At 50.3% G+C, this 16648-nt stretch overlaps 1 protein-coding gene across 1 annotated transcript; it reads right to left on the reverse strand.

The window, feature by feature from the left end:
- Positions 1-5: 5 nt before the first annotated feature.
- Positions 6-15014, reverse strand: LOC135826850 (uncharacterized). The gene is made up of 8 exons (XM_065339454.1): positions 14814-15014; positions 9295-11850; positions 6205-6262; positions 5606-5653; positions 4187-4273; positions 3784-3867; positions 3435-3477; positions 6-1652 (listed from the first exon to the last, which is right to left on the reverse strand). The coding sequence occupies exons 2-8, from the start codon at positions 11807-11809 to the stop codon at positions 1353-1355; spliced, it is 3135 nt and encodes a 1044-aa protein (XP_065195526.1). The 5' UTR covers positions 11810-11850; positions 14814-15014; the 3' UTR covers positions 6-1352.
- Between the last annotated feature and the right edge of the window lie 1634 nt (positions 15015-16648).

The following is a 16648-nucleotide window of genomic DNA, read 5'->3' on the forward strand; positions in this document are numbered from 1 at the left end:
AGTCATAAAAATACGGAATATTGAATTATTCGTATGGCTCTTGAATCTTGAAAAAAAACAGAAAACTGACAACATACATGAGTCATGTATATATATCTGAGTGAGAGTCGAAGATACTGTCGTAGTCAAACAGTCTCTCAACACCGAAGACCATTCACGGCCAGGGTTTGGCGGAAATAAACATAAATTCAGATGGTTTAAAACGGAGAGTAGAATAAACTGGAAGTGAGCTGCCAGAAGCTACCAGAGCCAGCAGTCAAATTGAGGATAAAAGATAAAAAGGCATCAAGTCCAGATTAAGGGCGAGAGCTGGGTGCGCGGAGGTCGGTACGGGGCTCTGCCAGTACGGGGACGTGCTCATCAAATTAACTTAGGACGGATAGTAGTAGTGCATGGGGGGGGGGGGGGCATTGCGCTCCTGTCACTCCACGGCACACCAAACCAGCAAGTGGCAACGGAGAGAACTTGCAGAGAGACGCCGCATTAAAAACAGAACGGGTTGCTGGGATCATTCAGCACGTCGTCATGCCGGCCGTCATTGAGAGAATATTTAGAAAATAAAAACAAGAGTAGACAAAAACGAAAACATTAACGTTCGGCTGGAACTTCTAAAGAGGACACAAAAACGTGCGAGGAACAACGATGAGCGACGGACAGAGGTCAGCTTCGCACAGCACATTGTTAGCAGCAGAGGTAGAGAACTTCTAGAGAGGACGACAAAAACGTGCGAGGAACAACGATGAGCGACAGACAGAGGTCAGCTTCGCACAGCACATTGTTAGCAGCAGAGGTAGAGCAGGAACGGAACAGTATCCCCAAACAAACACATGACACGGAGGCCACCGTCGGTCGCTGAAGACCAACAAATACCAGTGGTTGTAACGGACTCGGCCAGATCAGCAGCACCCACTGACATTGCCATCAGACGTGGGCCAGCAGATGTTGCCCCGTGCCACGCACACATAACCAAACGGGGCACGTCGGCCATGCCGGGTAGTACGCCGATGAGTGTAGGAAACATGGCAGCACACCCACACCCTGGGTTCCAACTGAGCTAGAGACGCAGCTGCAGCACAACACTCTGGTCGGGGCGCTGCGCGCTGTGGAGGTACGCGAGGTGGTACCTACCCATCACAACAGGCTCAAGTCGGCGGTATCACTGTAGGACTCCGCTAACAGCACGATCAATACCTACACGCCGCGGTTACGTGTGTCCAGACAAAGCCTGGCCAGAGCACAGCACCCACAGTGTAACACTATGATGTCATTGGAGCAGATCATGACATCATAATGACACCATCTGACTGGAGCATGACATGTGTCGCATGCTTCTGCAGATAGAGCAGTTCAGGTTAGGATACGGGGGTTGCATTGGCTTGCTGTGACTTTATCGCTGATGACGGCAAACCCGCCGCACGTGTACCGTCAGCTGATGCCGTGTCGCCCGGCAATGCCCGTGGGGTCACAGACGGCCCTTCTGCTCCTTGTCGGCGGTGAGAGGTGTAGCGAGACTGCAGTCGGTCAGCTAGAGGAACAGAGCCAGATTCGCCATCGCACTGACAGGCGCCAGATACACCGCGCTGCTCAGCATCACCGCTCCCCGTCTTGTCGGCCGAGGACAGGCGAGACGTCTGGTCCAGACTGTAGCGGACCTAGAGCAAGCAGTAGCAACAACAAGAATAAGACACGCTGTCGTTGAGCACCGAGACATGGAAAAGCCTGCCTGCCTGCCAGCCTGCCAAAATGGCAGCATTACCCCTTCGTTTTGGAAAGATAAACATTTACCAACCAACTATGCCTTGATGTCAGGGTGGTGGGTTCGAGCCGCGCCCCACTTCAGGTGCCTTTAATGCAAGTAGCGACTACATGTACTGGGATAAGGGCTTTAGGCCACTTCGAAGAAGCAGCGAGCACAAGAAGCAGAACAAATTTAGTGAACTCAGGAGAACATACGCCTGTTGCCATCGGAGTAGATGTCACATATTACTACATTTCAGCGGGTTAGGAGTCAGTCAATTTGCACACTTTCTCATTTTTTCTAAAAGTGTGCCATTACTGGTAATGATACGACTGTGCCTGTAGTCATTCATGCAGTTTGATTCGCTGCAGGGACTCGATATTTCTTGACTCCCTGAATCGCACTATGTAGTTGATATTTCACGATATTTCTTGACTCCCTGAATCGCACTATGGAGTTGATATTTCACGATATTTCTTGACTCCCTGAATCGCACTATGGAGTTGATATTTCACGATATTTCTTGACTCCCTGATACGCACAGCGGTGTAGCGCAAGACGATCTGTCGCGCATCACCCCAGCTTGCGTATGTGCAGTACAACTGTGTACCGTCGGGCTCCCTGCCTATTAAAGGGGAAGTGCATCGATTTTTCGAGTAGGGTCCAGAAGAAAGACAATTTGATATCGGTTCGAATGGCATATCTCTTGCTTCCATACGATAAGCCAAACTTGCCAAATCGCCAATTGTATGCTCACGTTGCCATAGCGACCAGCGGAGTGATGACGTACGAAAGGCTTAGCTCCTCCACAGGAGAAGGTCGATCACTGCATAAATTGGTCATTTTCAATTATCTTATTGTATTCACGATGTGAAAGAAGTGCTGTGTTCAATGCTGTTAGTGCCGTGAACTATTTGTCGCCCTTCTCATGTATTTCCCAAGGCTGACTGTGCCTACGAAATGGTTTCCTCCAGGACAAGATGCTTGGAATTCGCCGTCTCTCCTGAGACATTTTCAGCAAACTTTCAAACCTACGACATTATTTCATTCGTCAATCTCCACCACCCGTCGTCTCACCTGGCTTCAGAAGATGTTACGAGAGATAGGAGAGTCGCCAGGAAGCATCACATTCACCTTCAGGAAGTGGAAAGAGCAAACGGCATGGTCCTTGGTTGGGGAAAATGCTGAACGTCTGATTTGTCCCAACCAAGATTTCAGCATTTTGTTCGTCACTATTTTCGCTTGTCTGCTGGTGTCTCCGCGCTCCAGCTTTCTCCTGTCGGTGTCACGTCCCAGTACACAACCGAGAGGACTACTAACAAACAGTTCACTGCACTTACAGCATTGAACACAGCCCTTCTTTCACTTCGTGAATACAATAAACCAATTGAAAATGACCAAATTCTGCAGTGATCGACCTTCTCTGTGGTGGAGCTAAGCCTTTCGTACGTCATCACTGCGCTGGTCGCTATGGCAACGTGAGTATACAATTGGCGATTTGGCAAGTTTGGCTTATCGTATGGAAGCGAAAGATATGCCATTCGAACCGATATCAAATTGTCTTTCTTCTGGACCATACTCGAAAAATCGATGCACTTCCCCTTTAAATACGGACGTTTCAGTATCACGTGAGGCCTGTACGACAAATGTCCGGAGCCGCGCCGAGTCAGGAGCCACAGAACACACTGTCACTCACTTCTTTCAGAGCCGACTCAGTCTCGTGAAGTAATGACTTCAGGCTGTGCAAAAGAGAACAGAAAATAAACACGCACACATCTATGAAAACATCACCTCGACAAATTCCCGTGGCCCTGGAATGCCGGGAACGGAATCACAAAAATTAATATGATCAAAATTACAGTGAGAGCAAACGATAGCTTGTTTGGGGAGAAAGCTCCTCAACAGATCACGGCATACAATTCAAGACAAATATGTAACTCCAAAAATTCAAATCACCATTCACAGTATATGCCTGATCTCAATAGTCAGAATTACAACCCTCTCCTTGCCTGTGGAAACTGGATAACAATACTATGTTAACTTACTATTCTATCCGTCTCCTGTATTGAGCATCTTCCATTAGTAACAGACGCCGGTAGTCCTCAACTGACTCCACCCTTGCATACATACTGAACACAGGGGAGGAGGAGGAGAGAGAGAGAGAAAGATAGATAGGATGGAAGAGAGAGAGAGAGAGAGAGAGAGAGAGAGAGAGAGAGAGAGAGAGAGAGAGAGAGAGAGAGAGAGAGAGAGAGAGAGAGAGACACACACACACACACACACACATCAGCAACAGTCGTAAGAAGCACGCACCAGCAAAGCCAAACACCCAGTCCCATAAGCTCCAAACACAGCGTAAACGAACTACACATGCCTAAGGCACATTCAAATGGGCAACAGAGACAAGAAAGACACGGTACAAAACACAAACCGGAACATCAACCTTACGTTTCTAGAGAAGACGCCTGACACTGCTGTGAACGGGCGGACAGCAATCTCCAGTTGAGTACCATGCATACCGATGCCACTAGGAATCTGCACATACATCACAACAACACAAGAAGACAATACTCAGTGACAACTCCTTCCTTGAACACCAGGGAGGCGTAGCACACGGGGAAACGGCATGGGCGACTGTAACGCAAAACCACGCGGTTTTCGCTCCCGGCCTGCCCGTTGCAGTCGCCCTTCGGCCAGGGCCGACGTGTACACACTAGCATACTATTGGTATCGCTTGTCTGGGCCAGGCTGGAGATCGGCAGGTCATGGCCGTGATCGCTGGTTGCATACACCACTGATCACACAGAACTTCGAAACCAGGCCAGGGATGTCTAGGCCGTGTTTGAGATCAGCAGGGTATGCTTGTGATCGCTGGTCACATGGACCACTGATCACATAGAACTTCCAAACCAGGGGTCGACACACGCACACTGTTCCGGGTACATGTACTCCTGCGAACATTGAAGTCCGATAGGATGACGAGGGCCGGCGCCCTTACTGCTTCTAGCGTATACATACACTGCAGTTCACGTACACGCTGTGAAATAATTGGACTAGCAGTGCTCGCGCCTGCAAGTCCAACACTACTTGGCCGCTTGACTTGTCAACGGATTTCAATAGACACCCTTAGCAAAAAACGTTATGTTGTAACGGTATTATCGTAAGGGGGAAAATACCGTGATTTGGGTTCGACCTTTAGCAAGATGCACGCTATTCTTAGTACGCTGTTGCCACGAGAATAGCTTTGATTTCGCGCGGTACAACCATTTTTTCACCATATAAGCGATACAAGGTGAAAAGCGTACGGACTATGCAATATTTGGCCAAAACACGTACCGTTGGTCACAACGATAAATCAGCCCCCATAACGTTTAGACGCTGCAGCTTCAACGCTATTTGGGTGATCAAGGTACGAGTACCGTAAAAAAATAGCGTTACCGTTGTTTGCTAAGGGTGTCTATTGTGCGCAAACAGTACGGTATGATCTCGTGTTGTCTCCCTGGTGAACACCCACATACCACACACCACACGCACTATGTATGTCATCATCAAGAGTACATACCCCCCCCCCCCCCCCCAAAGTGTGCAACGCATGATCCAGCTCTGCATAGGGTCTTTGGTCGAGCGTAGTCGCAGCCAGTCTCGAGGCAGGGCACCATTATTTTTTGGTCCGGGAGTCCCTGCGACTCCCCGGGTTCCCCTCAGATGTGTACGGTATTATGACGCAAAGATCCGATTACGCTCGACCAAGACCCTATGCTGAGCTTGACCAGGCGTTGCACATTCCGGGGGGGGTTATGTACTCTTGCTATCATGTACACCCAATCAAACCGAATAAAACATCGACGCACAATCCAAGTGACTTACATAACAGCAAGCACAGCTGAACGAGGCAGCGGTCCTTTCCGCGTCACCCTGCAAACGCGTACACAGACAGACAGACGCACAGACACACACACACATGCATACGAGCACGTACGCACAGACACCATTATGTAAAAAAGCATTACACTATCGCCGCAGTCATGTCGGCGGCAAGGAGGACAGCTAGCCGCCTGCATCATTGTACATACTCTGACCAGACACACACCTGCTTAGTACGGACATCGATCCATACTGTAGTGGCTAGGGATAGGAAGTACTTTGCACCTCATTTTTTTACTAAGAACACAGCCCTCCTACCAATAGACATGCGGGACAAACACAAAACAAGACACAGGGGATGTAGGGACGATGTCAGACACTAAGTACACTGACTTTCCTGTGGCCCATGGCATAGGGGGTAGATGTACATCTTATCAGAGATGCACTATACTACTCAAAATCAGAACCACGTCCAAACGGTTCGATACGGCTTGTCCCAAACACACACACACACACACACACACACACACACACACACACACACACACACACACACACACCAAGCAAACAGCAAACACAACGCGACCAAGCAAACCCCTTACCAACTAAACAAGGCTGCCAGCGCACCCTGCATCACCGAGCCGACGCTTAGTAGTTGCACTGCATGGGTAGGAAGACAGCGCACAATCGCACAACAACAAGAACGTCCATACAACAAACAGTCTTAGAAAAAGCTCAACATTTACGCAGCAGGCACGAAGCAGACGACATTTTCAAACTGAGTAGATAAAAATCATGAGGCGATCAATTCGCACTCGGCACAAACATAACCCAGCAAAGACAAACATCGGACACAAGAGTTCAGGGAAGCGAAACATAGCCACCTACGTAGTCGTTGCGCGTTCTTCCAGCTCACTCGAACAACTGACACTACAAAATTAATAATGTACTTATTCCACTTTACTCAAATGAACACACTACAAAAATAGTAGTAGTAGTCGACTAGTCAACAACTACTTACTGTGAACTGCCATTACACCAAGACTCGTTCAAGTGTAGGTCTACAAACTAGATTCTTCGAATAATTTTTACTCATGAAGACAGCACCAAGCGGTGAGGCCTCGAAAGTAGATGGCGCGACGCGTCCAGTACCGGTACAGCAGCTAGAACTAGTACTAGTAGTAGTAGAAGCGCAGAGGCCTGTAATCTGTCACTGCACGGTTCAGCTTCGGAGGTCCGGCGTCGGCATCGCAAAGCAGAACCAGAGCCGAGGACAATCTACTGCCTACAGTAGTAGTACTAGTAGTAGTGACATCCAGACGACATAACGAAGTCAGCGCCAGTAAACATGTCGAGAATGGGGCGACAGAAAAAAAGAAAACCTACAAATTGCAGTGCCTTTATCACTATCCAGGATTTACCTCAGCATAGCCTGGTCTACCTGGCGACGACAAAGGTCAGTCTCGCGCGCAGTCCTGAGCAGAAGCCAGCCTTCGAAGAACAATCAGCTAGTTGGCGATCGCATAGTGTGCATACTAAAAAAATAGTAGCCGGAAGTCGACTGTTGAGCAGGCGCAAAAGGACCGGATACGTACACATGCCATGGTACAAGACGATGATGGTACACGCCACGCTTCGTATCCAAATGGCTGTGCTTGCCCTGAAACAGCGAGACTACAAGTAGCAGAGTCTAGAGAGAGAGAGAGGGGCTGAGTCCTGTAGTCTTTCTGGGTGAGAAAGATGTTGTTGAGGGTAACACCACGTACTTGGCACTGGACTTCCTTTATAATATGCCAGGGCCAGGCAGTAGTGTTTGGCGGTACATGTACGTACTGTCGTGGACATGGAAATCCAGTCGATCGTCGAGCGGCCCAGGGCGCTGGCCATGCAGCCGTGAGTACCCATACGATCAACACGGGCACTCCAACGCAGCGTTCTGTGCGCACTGAGGGCGCCGGCCCCGCGTCAATCGACCGGATTTCCATGTCCACGATGGTACATGACGAGGCACATGACATTGTACAGGCTGAGAGCACAATCATGCAAGTACAGTACAAGCAGAAATATTCGTCTGGAATTTAATTTCGTCTTTTTCGTCCAAGGAGCTTTTGGACTAAATTTAGGGTGCGTTCTTATATTCTCTAGCTTCTAGAAGAAGAAGAAAAGAGAAGTCGAAGAAACTGGGATTACTCAAGAACGGGTCTCGAAGAATTCGGAGATATTTTGCACATGTCAAGCAAAGTGAAGCGCCAAAGGGGCCGCGATCTTGAGTGATGAATGTATGTGCGTATGCGAAAAGGGAAATGCGTACACTCATGATGAACACGTGGCTTTTAGCCGTAGTTCGCATGCGCTGATCCCAAACCGCGGGAATCTCCAAGTTTCAACCACCTCTGAAGCTTGGAGAGCTTCGGAGAGCCTCCTAAAAGTCGGGGAGGATATAAGAACAGCTCTCGAACTTTTCGGAGAGTCTCCAACTTTTCCGAGAGGATTTAAGAACGCACCCTAAATGTAGGACTAATGTCGATTTGCCCAGCTTTTCTATACACTCTTATGACCCGTGGACAAAATTTTCAACCGGACGAACTCCTTTTCTTTGGAGTTGGACGAAATTATTGACCGACGAAATTTTCTGCCTTTACAGTAGAACAGGGCAGCAGCACCAGAATTTCAGGTGGTCCGGATACTTGGCCGGAAATGAACATTACTGTCGGTGTTTTAGCATCGTTGTGACCAGGCTGGAGATTAGAGGGCAGAAAGCATTACCGTCGGTGCCTTAAACAAATTATTTGAGGCTACAGCCTCGTTTGGTGCGAAACGGGGCCAAGAACTGCTAAGCCACGTGACCAGGCCGGGCAACCTCGGTGTTTTCAAGTTGGGATTTTTGACACCGACTGTATGAGGCGGCCATCCCGCACCTTCTCGAACGGGACAGTGCGCAAGGGCCGGCTTAGCAAGTTCGTGTGCAGGTCACCACCGTCGGATCATCGGACATGCCATGCGGCAGCCTGCCCTTTCCAGGGGGTCTGGCCCAGAGGAGAAAACTCCCCAGGGTGTGCAACAACTGCACGTAACGCCAAGAGCAGAGAACTCCCCAGGGTGTGCAACAACTGCACATCACACCAAGAGCAGAGAACTCCCCATGGGGTGCGACAGCTGCACATAGCACCAAGAGCAGAGAACTCCCCAGGGTGTGCAACAACTGCACATCACACCAAGAGCAGAGAACTCCCCATGGGGTGCGACAACTGCACATAACTCCCCAGCGTGTGCAACAACTGAATATAACACAAAGAGCACATAACTCCCCGTGTGTGCAACAACTGCACAAAACACCAAGAGCAGAGAACTCCCCAGGGTCATAATAATTGTTGCTTACCAAGGCTTGGTCTGACAGAGGAGCGGCACCCCAAGATGAGAGACTGACCATCAAAGTAAGAAAGAATGGACTCAGATGGAGAGCCAGGATTAATTTATAGAAAATAAAAAAGGACCAAGGAACTGCAAGTTACGCTTCTAGTACGCTCAGTGTCGTGCAGTGTTATCGCATGAGCTGATTGTTTAGTAACTGGTGTTAGTGGACATTATAGCGTAACTTGTAGTTCCTTGGTCCTTTTTTTCTATAAAGTAAAAACGCAGAGTGTTTAATGCACACATGCACGTGCACAGAGTGGGAGGAGGACGAGACTTACACACAGGTCGCCAGAGACTGGTAATAGCCGGTGTTGCGGACGAGAAGAACGTTGCCTGCTGAGCTCTGGATTGCGTCCTCGGCTGAGACTTTCCGTCTAGGCTGCCGGCGGAGGATCGCCTTGATCGGACCGACGCTTGCGAGGCATTGCTGCCGTGTCGGCGTAAGCGCACGCCATTGCAGCCGTTGGCGTTGCGCTCCGTCCTGGACTCGAACGCGTCCGTTTCGGAGCACTCCACCGCCGTCACGCGCTGCTGCGATGTCAACTCGTCTACTGCTGTCGGCACTGGTGTCGGGCGATCCGTGCTGCTGCTGCCACCAGTGGCCGGGATCGGCGAGGATTCGCTGCTGCTGGTGGCGGCCGTGGTGACGGGCCCGAACGTGACGACCGTATGCCGCTGCTGTAGGATACAATGCCGCCGCTGCTGTCCCGTGTGTGGCATGTGGTGCGGGCTACTTTCGATGCTGGACTTCGAACTGCTCGGTGGCGTGGCACCCGTTACGGTGACGGGCATGCGAGCGGGCGACAAATCACTCGACACTGCGGCGGCGATCGAATCACCATGGTGATCAGACGACGACGAGCGAATAGTCAGCGACGAGAACTCCCGCTCGATCGACATTCCAGAGTCGCTGTTGGTTGCGCTTGCCGTGATGCTGCAGCCCGAATCGACCAGGTCGCGGATACTGAGCTCGGCGGGCCCACGGCCGTTTGCCAGGAACGGCAGGCGTCCACTGAAGCTTGTCGAGCGTCGATGGCTAACCGGTGCCGAGTGAGGAGGCAGCTTCGACGACGAAACGGAGGCAACTGCTTTGCGAGGCGATGTCCCGGAGGGCATCCGGCTTTCGGAGTCACTGAACGCCAGGGCTTCCTGTGAGCCAATGACCGCCGAGGTATCACCCGGTGTTGTTGCTTCATGCGCGGTCACCTGGCCGTGAGACTGGGGTAGTTTCGGCGGACTGACGCCGTCCGAGTTGCTACGCTTCATCAGCTGCTTGAGGACTCGGCGGAATGGCTGCGTGGCAGTTAGTGCCACGCGCTCAGCGTGAGAGCGATGCTGCAGGGACTTTCCGCTGGGCGTGCGCTCAACCGCACAGATCATGGCGGCGCCGGCTCCAGCAGCATCCGGAGATTCGCCGCATTCCGCTGCAGCAGCAGCGGCGGCAGATGACTGGGGAATGTCGTCGTAAGAACGGTGCCGCACCAGGTGCTCGGTGAGCTTGCTTCTCGCGCCCCCGGTGGACAGGCTGGAGTCGGACTTTGACTGGAGAACGGTCTCGGCAGGAGCAACCGTGCACGGACAGTCGAGGTCAACGTCTTCGTCGTCGCTGACGTCTAGCATGCCATCCAGGTCATTGGAGAAATCGCCGGCCAAAGCGACTTCGCCCGCTGCGGACGGAGAGCCGGAGGAGACGACACAACTGCCGGTGTCGACGCCACAACTGGCAACAGCCGGCACGGATATGGAATGCGTGTACATGACGGGCGCGGCGGCGGGAACGCTGTCCACCGCCGGGAACACGCCGTCGGGAGCAGTGGAGGGGGAGACGGGTGACGACATCAGCGTGGAGCGAGGTACGCTGGCACTGGCGCTAATAGAACGTGGGCGCATTACCGAGCCCCGGACAACCGCAGCATCGCTTTCGGTCAATTCGACGCCGTCTCCAGCGCTCTCCTGCTCGAGGCCATTGTTTGAAAGCGTGTAGGCATCCGCGGCGCTCTCCATGTTGCTCCCGTTCGGCCGGCCAAATAAACCGCCCGAGAGCTTGGAGAGGACATTGCTGCGCCGTCCCGGGATGTCGTCCACCAAGGAGCTCATCGCGGAGCTCAGTCGACGAGTGCTACCACCGCCACTGTTACTGCCAGTGCCACCTCCGCTGCTGCTGGTGGTGCTGTTGTTGTCGCTGCGATGGCGCGTGGGCAGGTTGGGCAGGCGGCCGGCAAAGTTGAGCAGCTTGGACATGCCCGGGATGGCCGCCATACTCCGGTCGTTGGACACGGCCGCGGCTCGGCTCAGGTCGTACACACGTCGGCTGACGAACGCGCCGTCTCCGATCTGCACGAGGTCGTCGTCGCTACCGCCGGCTGTTGCCGGAATGGACAGCGGCCGACCGCTGTAGTCGGAATCGCTAGCGCTGGCGCCCGCAGGAACGAGCAGGTCGTCCATCGCCACCGTGTCCCCGCCGACCTCACCAGAGCGGATCGAGATCTTGTCAGCGTCGCTGATCGGGTCCGACTTGGCACGGCGGTGAGTGCTGCCGCGGGACTGCCGCCGCTGCAGTTGCTGGCTAGACTGCGGTGGCGAGTTGCTAGCGACGACGCAGCCCGTCGAGGAGGCGCTCGCCACTGCGGTGGTCAAGCTGGGCCTGCGTTCACTGGAAGAATGGGCCGGGGCCGCCGCACTGGTGGTGGTGTTGTCGGCATCCGACGTACCGACGGCGGCGGTGTCATTGTCCGTCGTCTTTCCACTTGCCCTCGCCGTCTCCGGCATGTGCGGCACCGGCACTGGCTCCATACCTGAGCGCTGTCAGCGACGGACTGCTGCCTAGTGGCAATCTGCAACGCAAAATGAATCAGAAAACAAAGCGCGCGGCCAACACAAACACAGTCCAATCCTGAGTTCAGTGGAGACGGGAGACATACATCAGTTGTCCTAGGATTGCCTATGGGCATGAAACTGATAGCTACAACGAATGATGCGTGGTGCTCTGTGCCGTGTGTACGGCACCTCAACTCGAATGATTATTGAGCACTCTACCGAGTCGGAGGACTCTCATCTGGAGACACACCATCGTATTGGGACCGCGTTATAGCTCCGTGGAGACACGATAATGTGCAGCAACGGCGTTAAGGCCCTCATCAGACTACGTACATAGAAAATCCAGTACAAAATCACATAAAACCTAAAAGGCAACATTTTTCCATGCCTGCATTCAGACTACACATTTTACATGCAATATACAGGCAACCTTTGACCCTACGAAATTGCGCAAGGGGCCTGGGATGTGTGAAAGCAGCGGACAGTCGTACCCGGGTACGAAGTTCGTACAACTGCCTGGTGAAAGTACGATAAATGCAGGAAAGTTGCCTTGTACAAGGGTTGGCACCCTGCCTGAAAGGATTGGGCAGCTTTTTAGGCTTCCCGCCAGATTCTTGTTGTTGTCTTGGAAACTTCTATATAAATGTGACTTATAGGCTGGTTTGTACCTAGTCTGAAGAGGGCCTTAGACGGCGGGCTAGGTGTGTGCACACGAGAGGGGGGGGGGGGGGGGATAGGGAGCCTTCGTACTCTACATGTGTTGCTCAGTCTTCTACCTGTACTGGTACGTGAACTTGATACTGCATGTCAATTACAGTGAAACCTGTCTACAGTCCATTTCAAAACTATAGACGCGTACCTAGGCAAAAACCGTTATGCCAGCATCTATACCACATAAAATCTGTGATCACTTTGTGCATAATTTTTTCCAAATTGGGCGTCTGTTATCCAATCGTTTAGAAACTATATGAGAGTAATTGTGGAGCGGTCCTGAGCAATATTCCGAAAGCTATTCTCAAAAAGGTCCAGCCAAATTTGAAATATTTCAAAACCCCTACGCGTCTATAGTTTTGAAATGGACTGTAAGTCGACAAATTTTCGGCCCATTCAAATTTCTGCCTCCAAGGGCTAAAACACATTTCCGCCGCAATATTTTCGGCCTGTACTGCTGCTGCCTGTATGCACTGTCACACTGAACCTTGCAAAGCAACATTTCGGCCGCAACAAGTTTTCGGCCAAAAAGCGCCCAGGCCGGAAATAGCCGGAAATAAATAAATACGCGGCGAATAGCTGTTCACTTACAGTAGGTACTCCTATAACTGAAACCTAGCTGACTCCTAATGATGAAATGACGGATCAGCTGCTTGGCTAACTGCATGCGTACAGTCGCTCACATTATCACTCAATACAACTGCACACCCAGCCACACCGTACCCCCCCCCCCCCCCCTTCACACCCTCACACCCAACCACACCATACCCCCCCCCCCCCCCCCTCACATGCACACACACGCACGTACAGTAAAACCTGTAAGTAAAGACCACCGTGACCAGCAAACAGCCTGGTACATGTACTACAGACCACTTTGCCAGGCACGGACGGACGGACGGTCTCACATTCATTTATATTATGGTTTTGCGGTGCAAACCTCTAACTAAGGACCACCTGCCACTAAAGACCGCATCGTCTGGCACCAAGGGGTGGTCGTTAGTTACAGGCTTTACTGTACACACATTCATGTTCAGCTGCACCCCGTTGAAACATTATCTGAGGAAATCTCTACTCCGTAACCTTGATAGGAAGTGTCAGAGGCAGTAGTTTTGGAAAAAGGATGCTAATTACATCTGGTCACAGCTGTACAAAAACTACTGTCTGTAGCCGTGTTGGGTAGCCAAAACTTCAAATAGGCGTTTCAACACATGTTCACACAACAAAACATGTGGTAGATTGGAGGCGGTGAAAATAGTTCCGCAATCTATACCCTCACATGCAAAGACGCAAATCCATGCAATCAAGTAGAAGCAAAAACATGTATTGTTGTTTCTCCCCTTTAGCATCAGCAAATCAAGCTCGCGTCACTCAAACTGGCAGCCAACAGCTACAGGTGCATTCGCATTTTGATACGTACCGGTACATGATACAAGTGTGCTGATTCTCAGTAGACCTACCAACGATGCAACATCGTTACATGAACATGCAGCAGCGTAACTGTAATGAATTTGTACAACATTTTTGTGATCATAGCGTAGTCTACTTCTCACGGTCACGAATCAGGATGAGTTCAATACGATGGCGGATATGGGTACAGTACCACTACCAGGTCGAGAGAAAAAAAATGCTATCCACATCGAGTGCCCTGAAAATAAGATCCTTGCAAGCCCTGAAAATAAGATCCTTGCAAGCCCTTGGTCAGAATCAACACTACGGAATTAGCAGTGCTGTTATTTGGTGCACTCAAATTAATTGTCGAGCACTTGGACACTTGTTGAAGCCTGACTAGCCTGGAATGGGAGAAACAATTTGTTCCGCGTACAAAAGTACAAGACAGTTCGACAGTACACGCAGCGACGCAGTACTACTAGTATGCAAGAGTATAATTATAACCCCAGGCTTTTGGATTCCCAATATATACTCTTGGTATAAGTGAACATAGTTGCCGCTTGTCGAATCAAGCTCCTTGGTTGCATGTGCCCTGTAGGAATACTGTATTCGAATACTAGTATGCTCATTCTAGCCATTTCTCAAGATTTCACAACGTTCCGCAACACGAGCCGAGCGAACGTGGCAATTTCAACAAAGCGTACACTGTCTGCAGGCAGATAAATAACCACTGCAAGGAAGAAAGAAGGAAGAGGTCTCCAGTGGGAATCCAAAAGCCTGGTTCGTTGTGTACGATATCGGGGAAAGGAGAGACAACTAACTACAGTCATGTAACTTGAACAAGAGAGCAAAGTGATATACGAAAAGGTAATCCACTCACATGTCCCCTACTGGCCCTAGTCAAAGCTGAATCTTCCTCACATCCGCAAACGGTCCGTCCACCACCAATGGTCGGTGCAGCTTTCCAAACTGACCTCCTTGTTACAGCGGTGTCTTGACAGAATAGTTGAACAACTTATCACCTCCACTTCGACCTCCTTTCACTACGCTTCAGTCTTGAGCATCTTGCAAAGCTACAGTTGTGAGTTTCTTTCTGCCAAATAAAAGACTCGAAAGAGTGCTATGCTGTTGATGCTGATTTGACCAAGCTGAGCTAGCTGTGACCATGGTGACTAGTCTGTGAGCTGAGGCTGAATGAGGTACAAAAGTTACTACTAGTACTAATAAGTACAAAATTAGTACATGTAGTTCGTCAAGGTGACTCGTATCGTACTCGTTGTTATTGACGTAACCAACGTCGTTATGTTGACATAATAGACACCCTTAGCAAAAAACGTTATGTTGTAACGGTATTATCGTAAGGGGGAAAATACCGTGATTTGGGTTCGACCTTTAGCAAGATGCACGCTATTTTTAGTACGCTGTTGCCACGAGAATAGCTTTGATTTCGCGCGGTACAACCATTTTTGTCACCATATACGCGATACAAGGTGAAATGCGTACGGACTATGCAATATTTGGCCAAAACACGTACCGTTGGTCATAACGATAAATCAGCCCCCGTAACGTTTATACGCTGCAGCTTCAACGCTATTTGGGTGATCAAGGTACGAGTACCGTAAAAAATAGCGTTACCGTTGTTTGCTAAGGGTGTCTAATAGACACCCTTAGCAAAAAACGTTATGGTGTCTATTAGACACCCTTAGCAAAAAACGTTATGGTGTAACGGTATTATCGTAAGGGGGAAAATACCGTGATTTGGGTTCGACCTTTAGCAAGATGCACGCTATTTTTAGTACGCTGTTGCCACGAGAGTAGCTTTGATTTCGCGCCGTACAACCATTTTTGTCACCATATACGCGATACAAGGTGAAATGCGTACGGACTATGCAATATTTGGCCAAAACACGTACCGTTGGTCACAACGATAAATCAGCCCCCATAACGTTTATACGCTGCAGCTTCAACGCTATTTGGGTGATCAAGGTACGAGTACCGTAAAAAATAGCGTTACCGTTGTTTGCTAAGGGTGTCTAATAGAGAGGTTCCGCACTACGTAAAGTTGAGCAACTTTACGTTAGTGGGTGGGAAAAACCCGTGAATTCGCGAGTTTGCACTCCACTTACGGAAAGTTGTCTACCAGGTCTACGGAGAGTACGTAGATAGGGCTCTGATAACGTAGCTGGTCCGTAAGTGGATTGGGGTACAAATTTATGACTCTCTCCCCAGGTCGATCTGGTCGTACACTGCCGCGTTCGGAGTTGCCAAGGGCAGCTACGTGATTTGAAAACTCCGTATGGCGGAACCCAGATCCGCATGCAGTTTACGTAAGACTTTCCGTTGATCGACTACGTTTTTTACTAACGTAATTACGTTATGCGGAACCACGGGTGTTTCGCAGTCACTGTAGGCCTTTCCGGATTATGCGTTTGCATATTTTTGCATTTTGGAGGTCAAAATGCATTTTGTCCATTTTGACCCACTTAACTTTGGGCCAGGGAGTAGTAAAATACCGGTATTTTACTACTCCCTTGCACGCGATAAAAAATTAAAATACTTCACGGTCCTCATGAATGGTCACCATGGTGCCAAATGTCACGCGACTAGCTGTCTGTCGCCATTTTGTTACCATGGCAACGGTGGCATTTTTTGTGCTTTTTGGGTAAAATTTTGCATTTTCTTCAAGAATTTTTTTGATTTATAGGGGTTTTTCAA

This window comes from Sycon ciliatum, chromosome 10 (genome assembly GCF_964019385.1).
Source record: "Sycon ciliatum chromosome 10, ocSycCili1.1, whole genome shotgun sequence".
NCBI classification, from domain to species: domain Eukaryota; kingdom Metazoa; phylum Porifera; class Calcarea; order Leucosolenida; family Sycettidae; genus Sycon; species Sycon ciliatum.

Excerpts from the sequence above, each read along its gene's own strand:
- LOC135826850 (XM_065339454.1), bottom strand. The coding sequence starts at position 11,809 with ATGGAGCCAGTGCCGGTGCCGCACATGCCGGAGACGGCGAGGGCAAGT. Across the intron at positions 3,868-4,186 it reads CAGGCGTCTTCTCTAGAAAC|TATGTATGCAAGGGTGGAGT; the intron begins GTAAGGTTGATG and ends CCCTGTGTTCAG. Across the intron at positions 3,478-3,783 it reads TACAGGAGACGGATAGAATA|CCTGAAGTCATTACTTCACG; the intron begins GTAAGTTAACAT and ends TCTTTTGCACAG.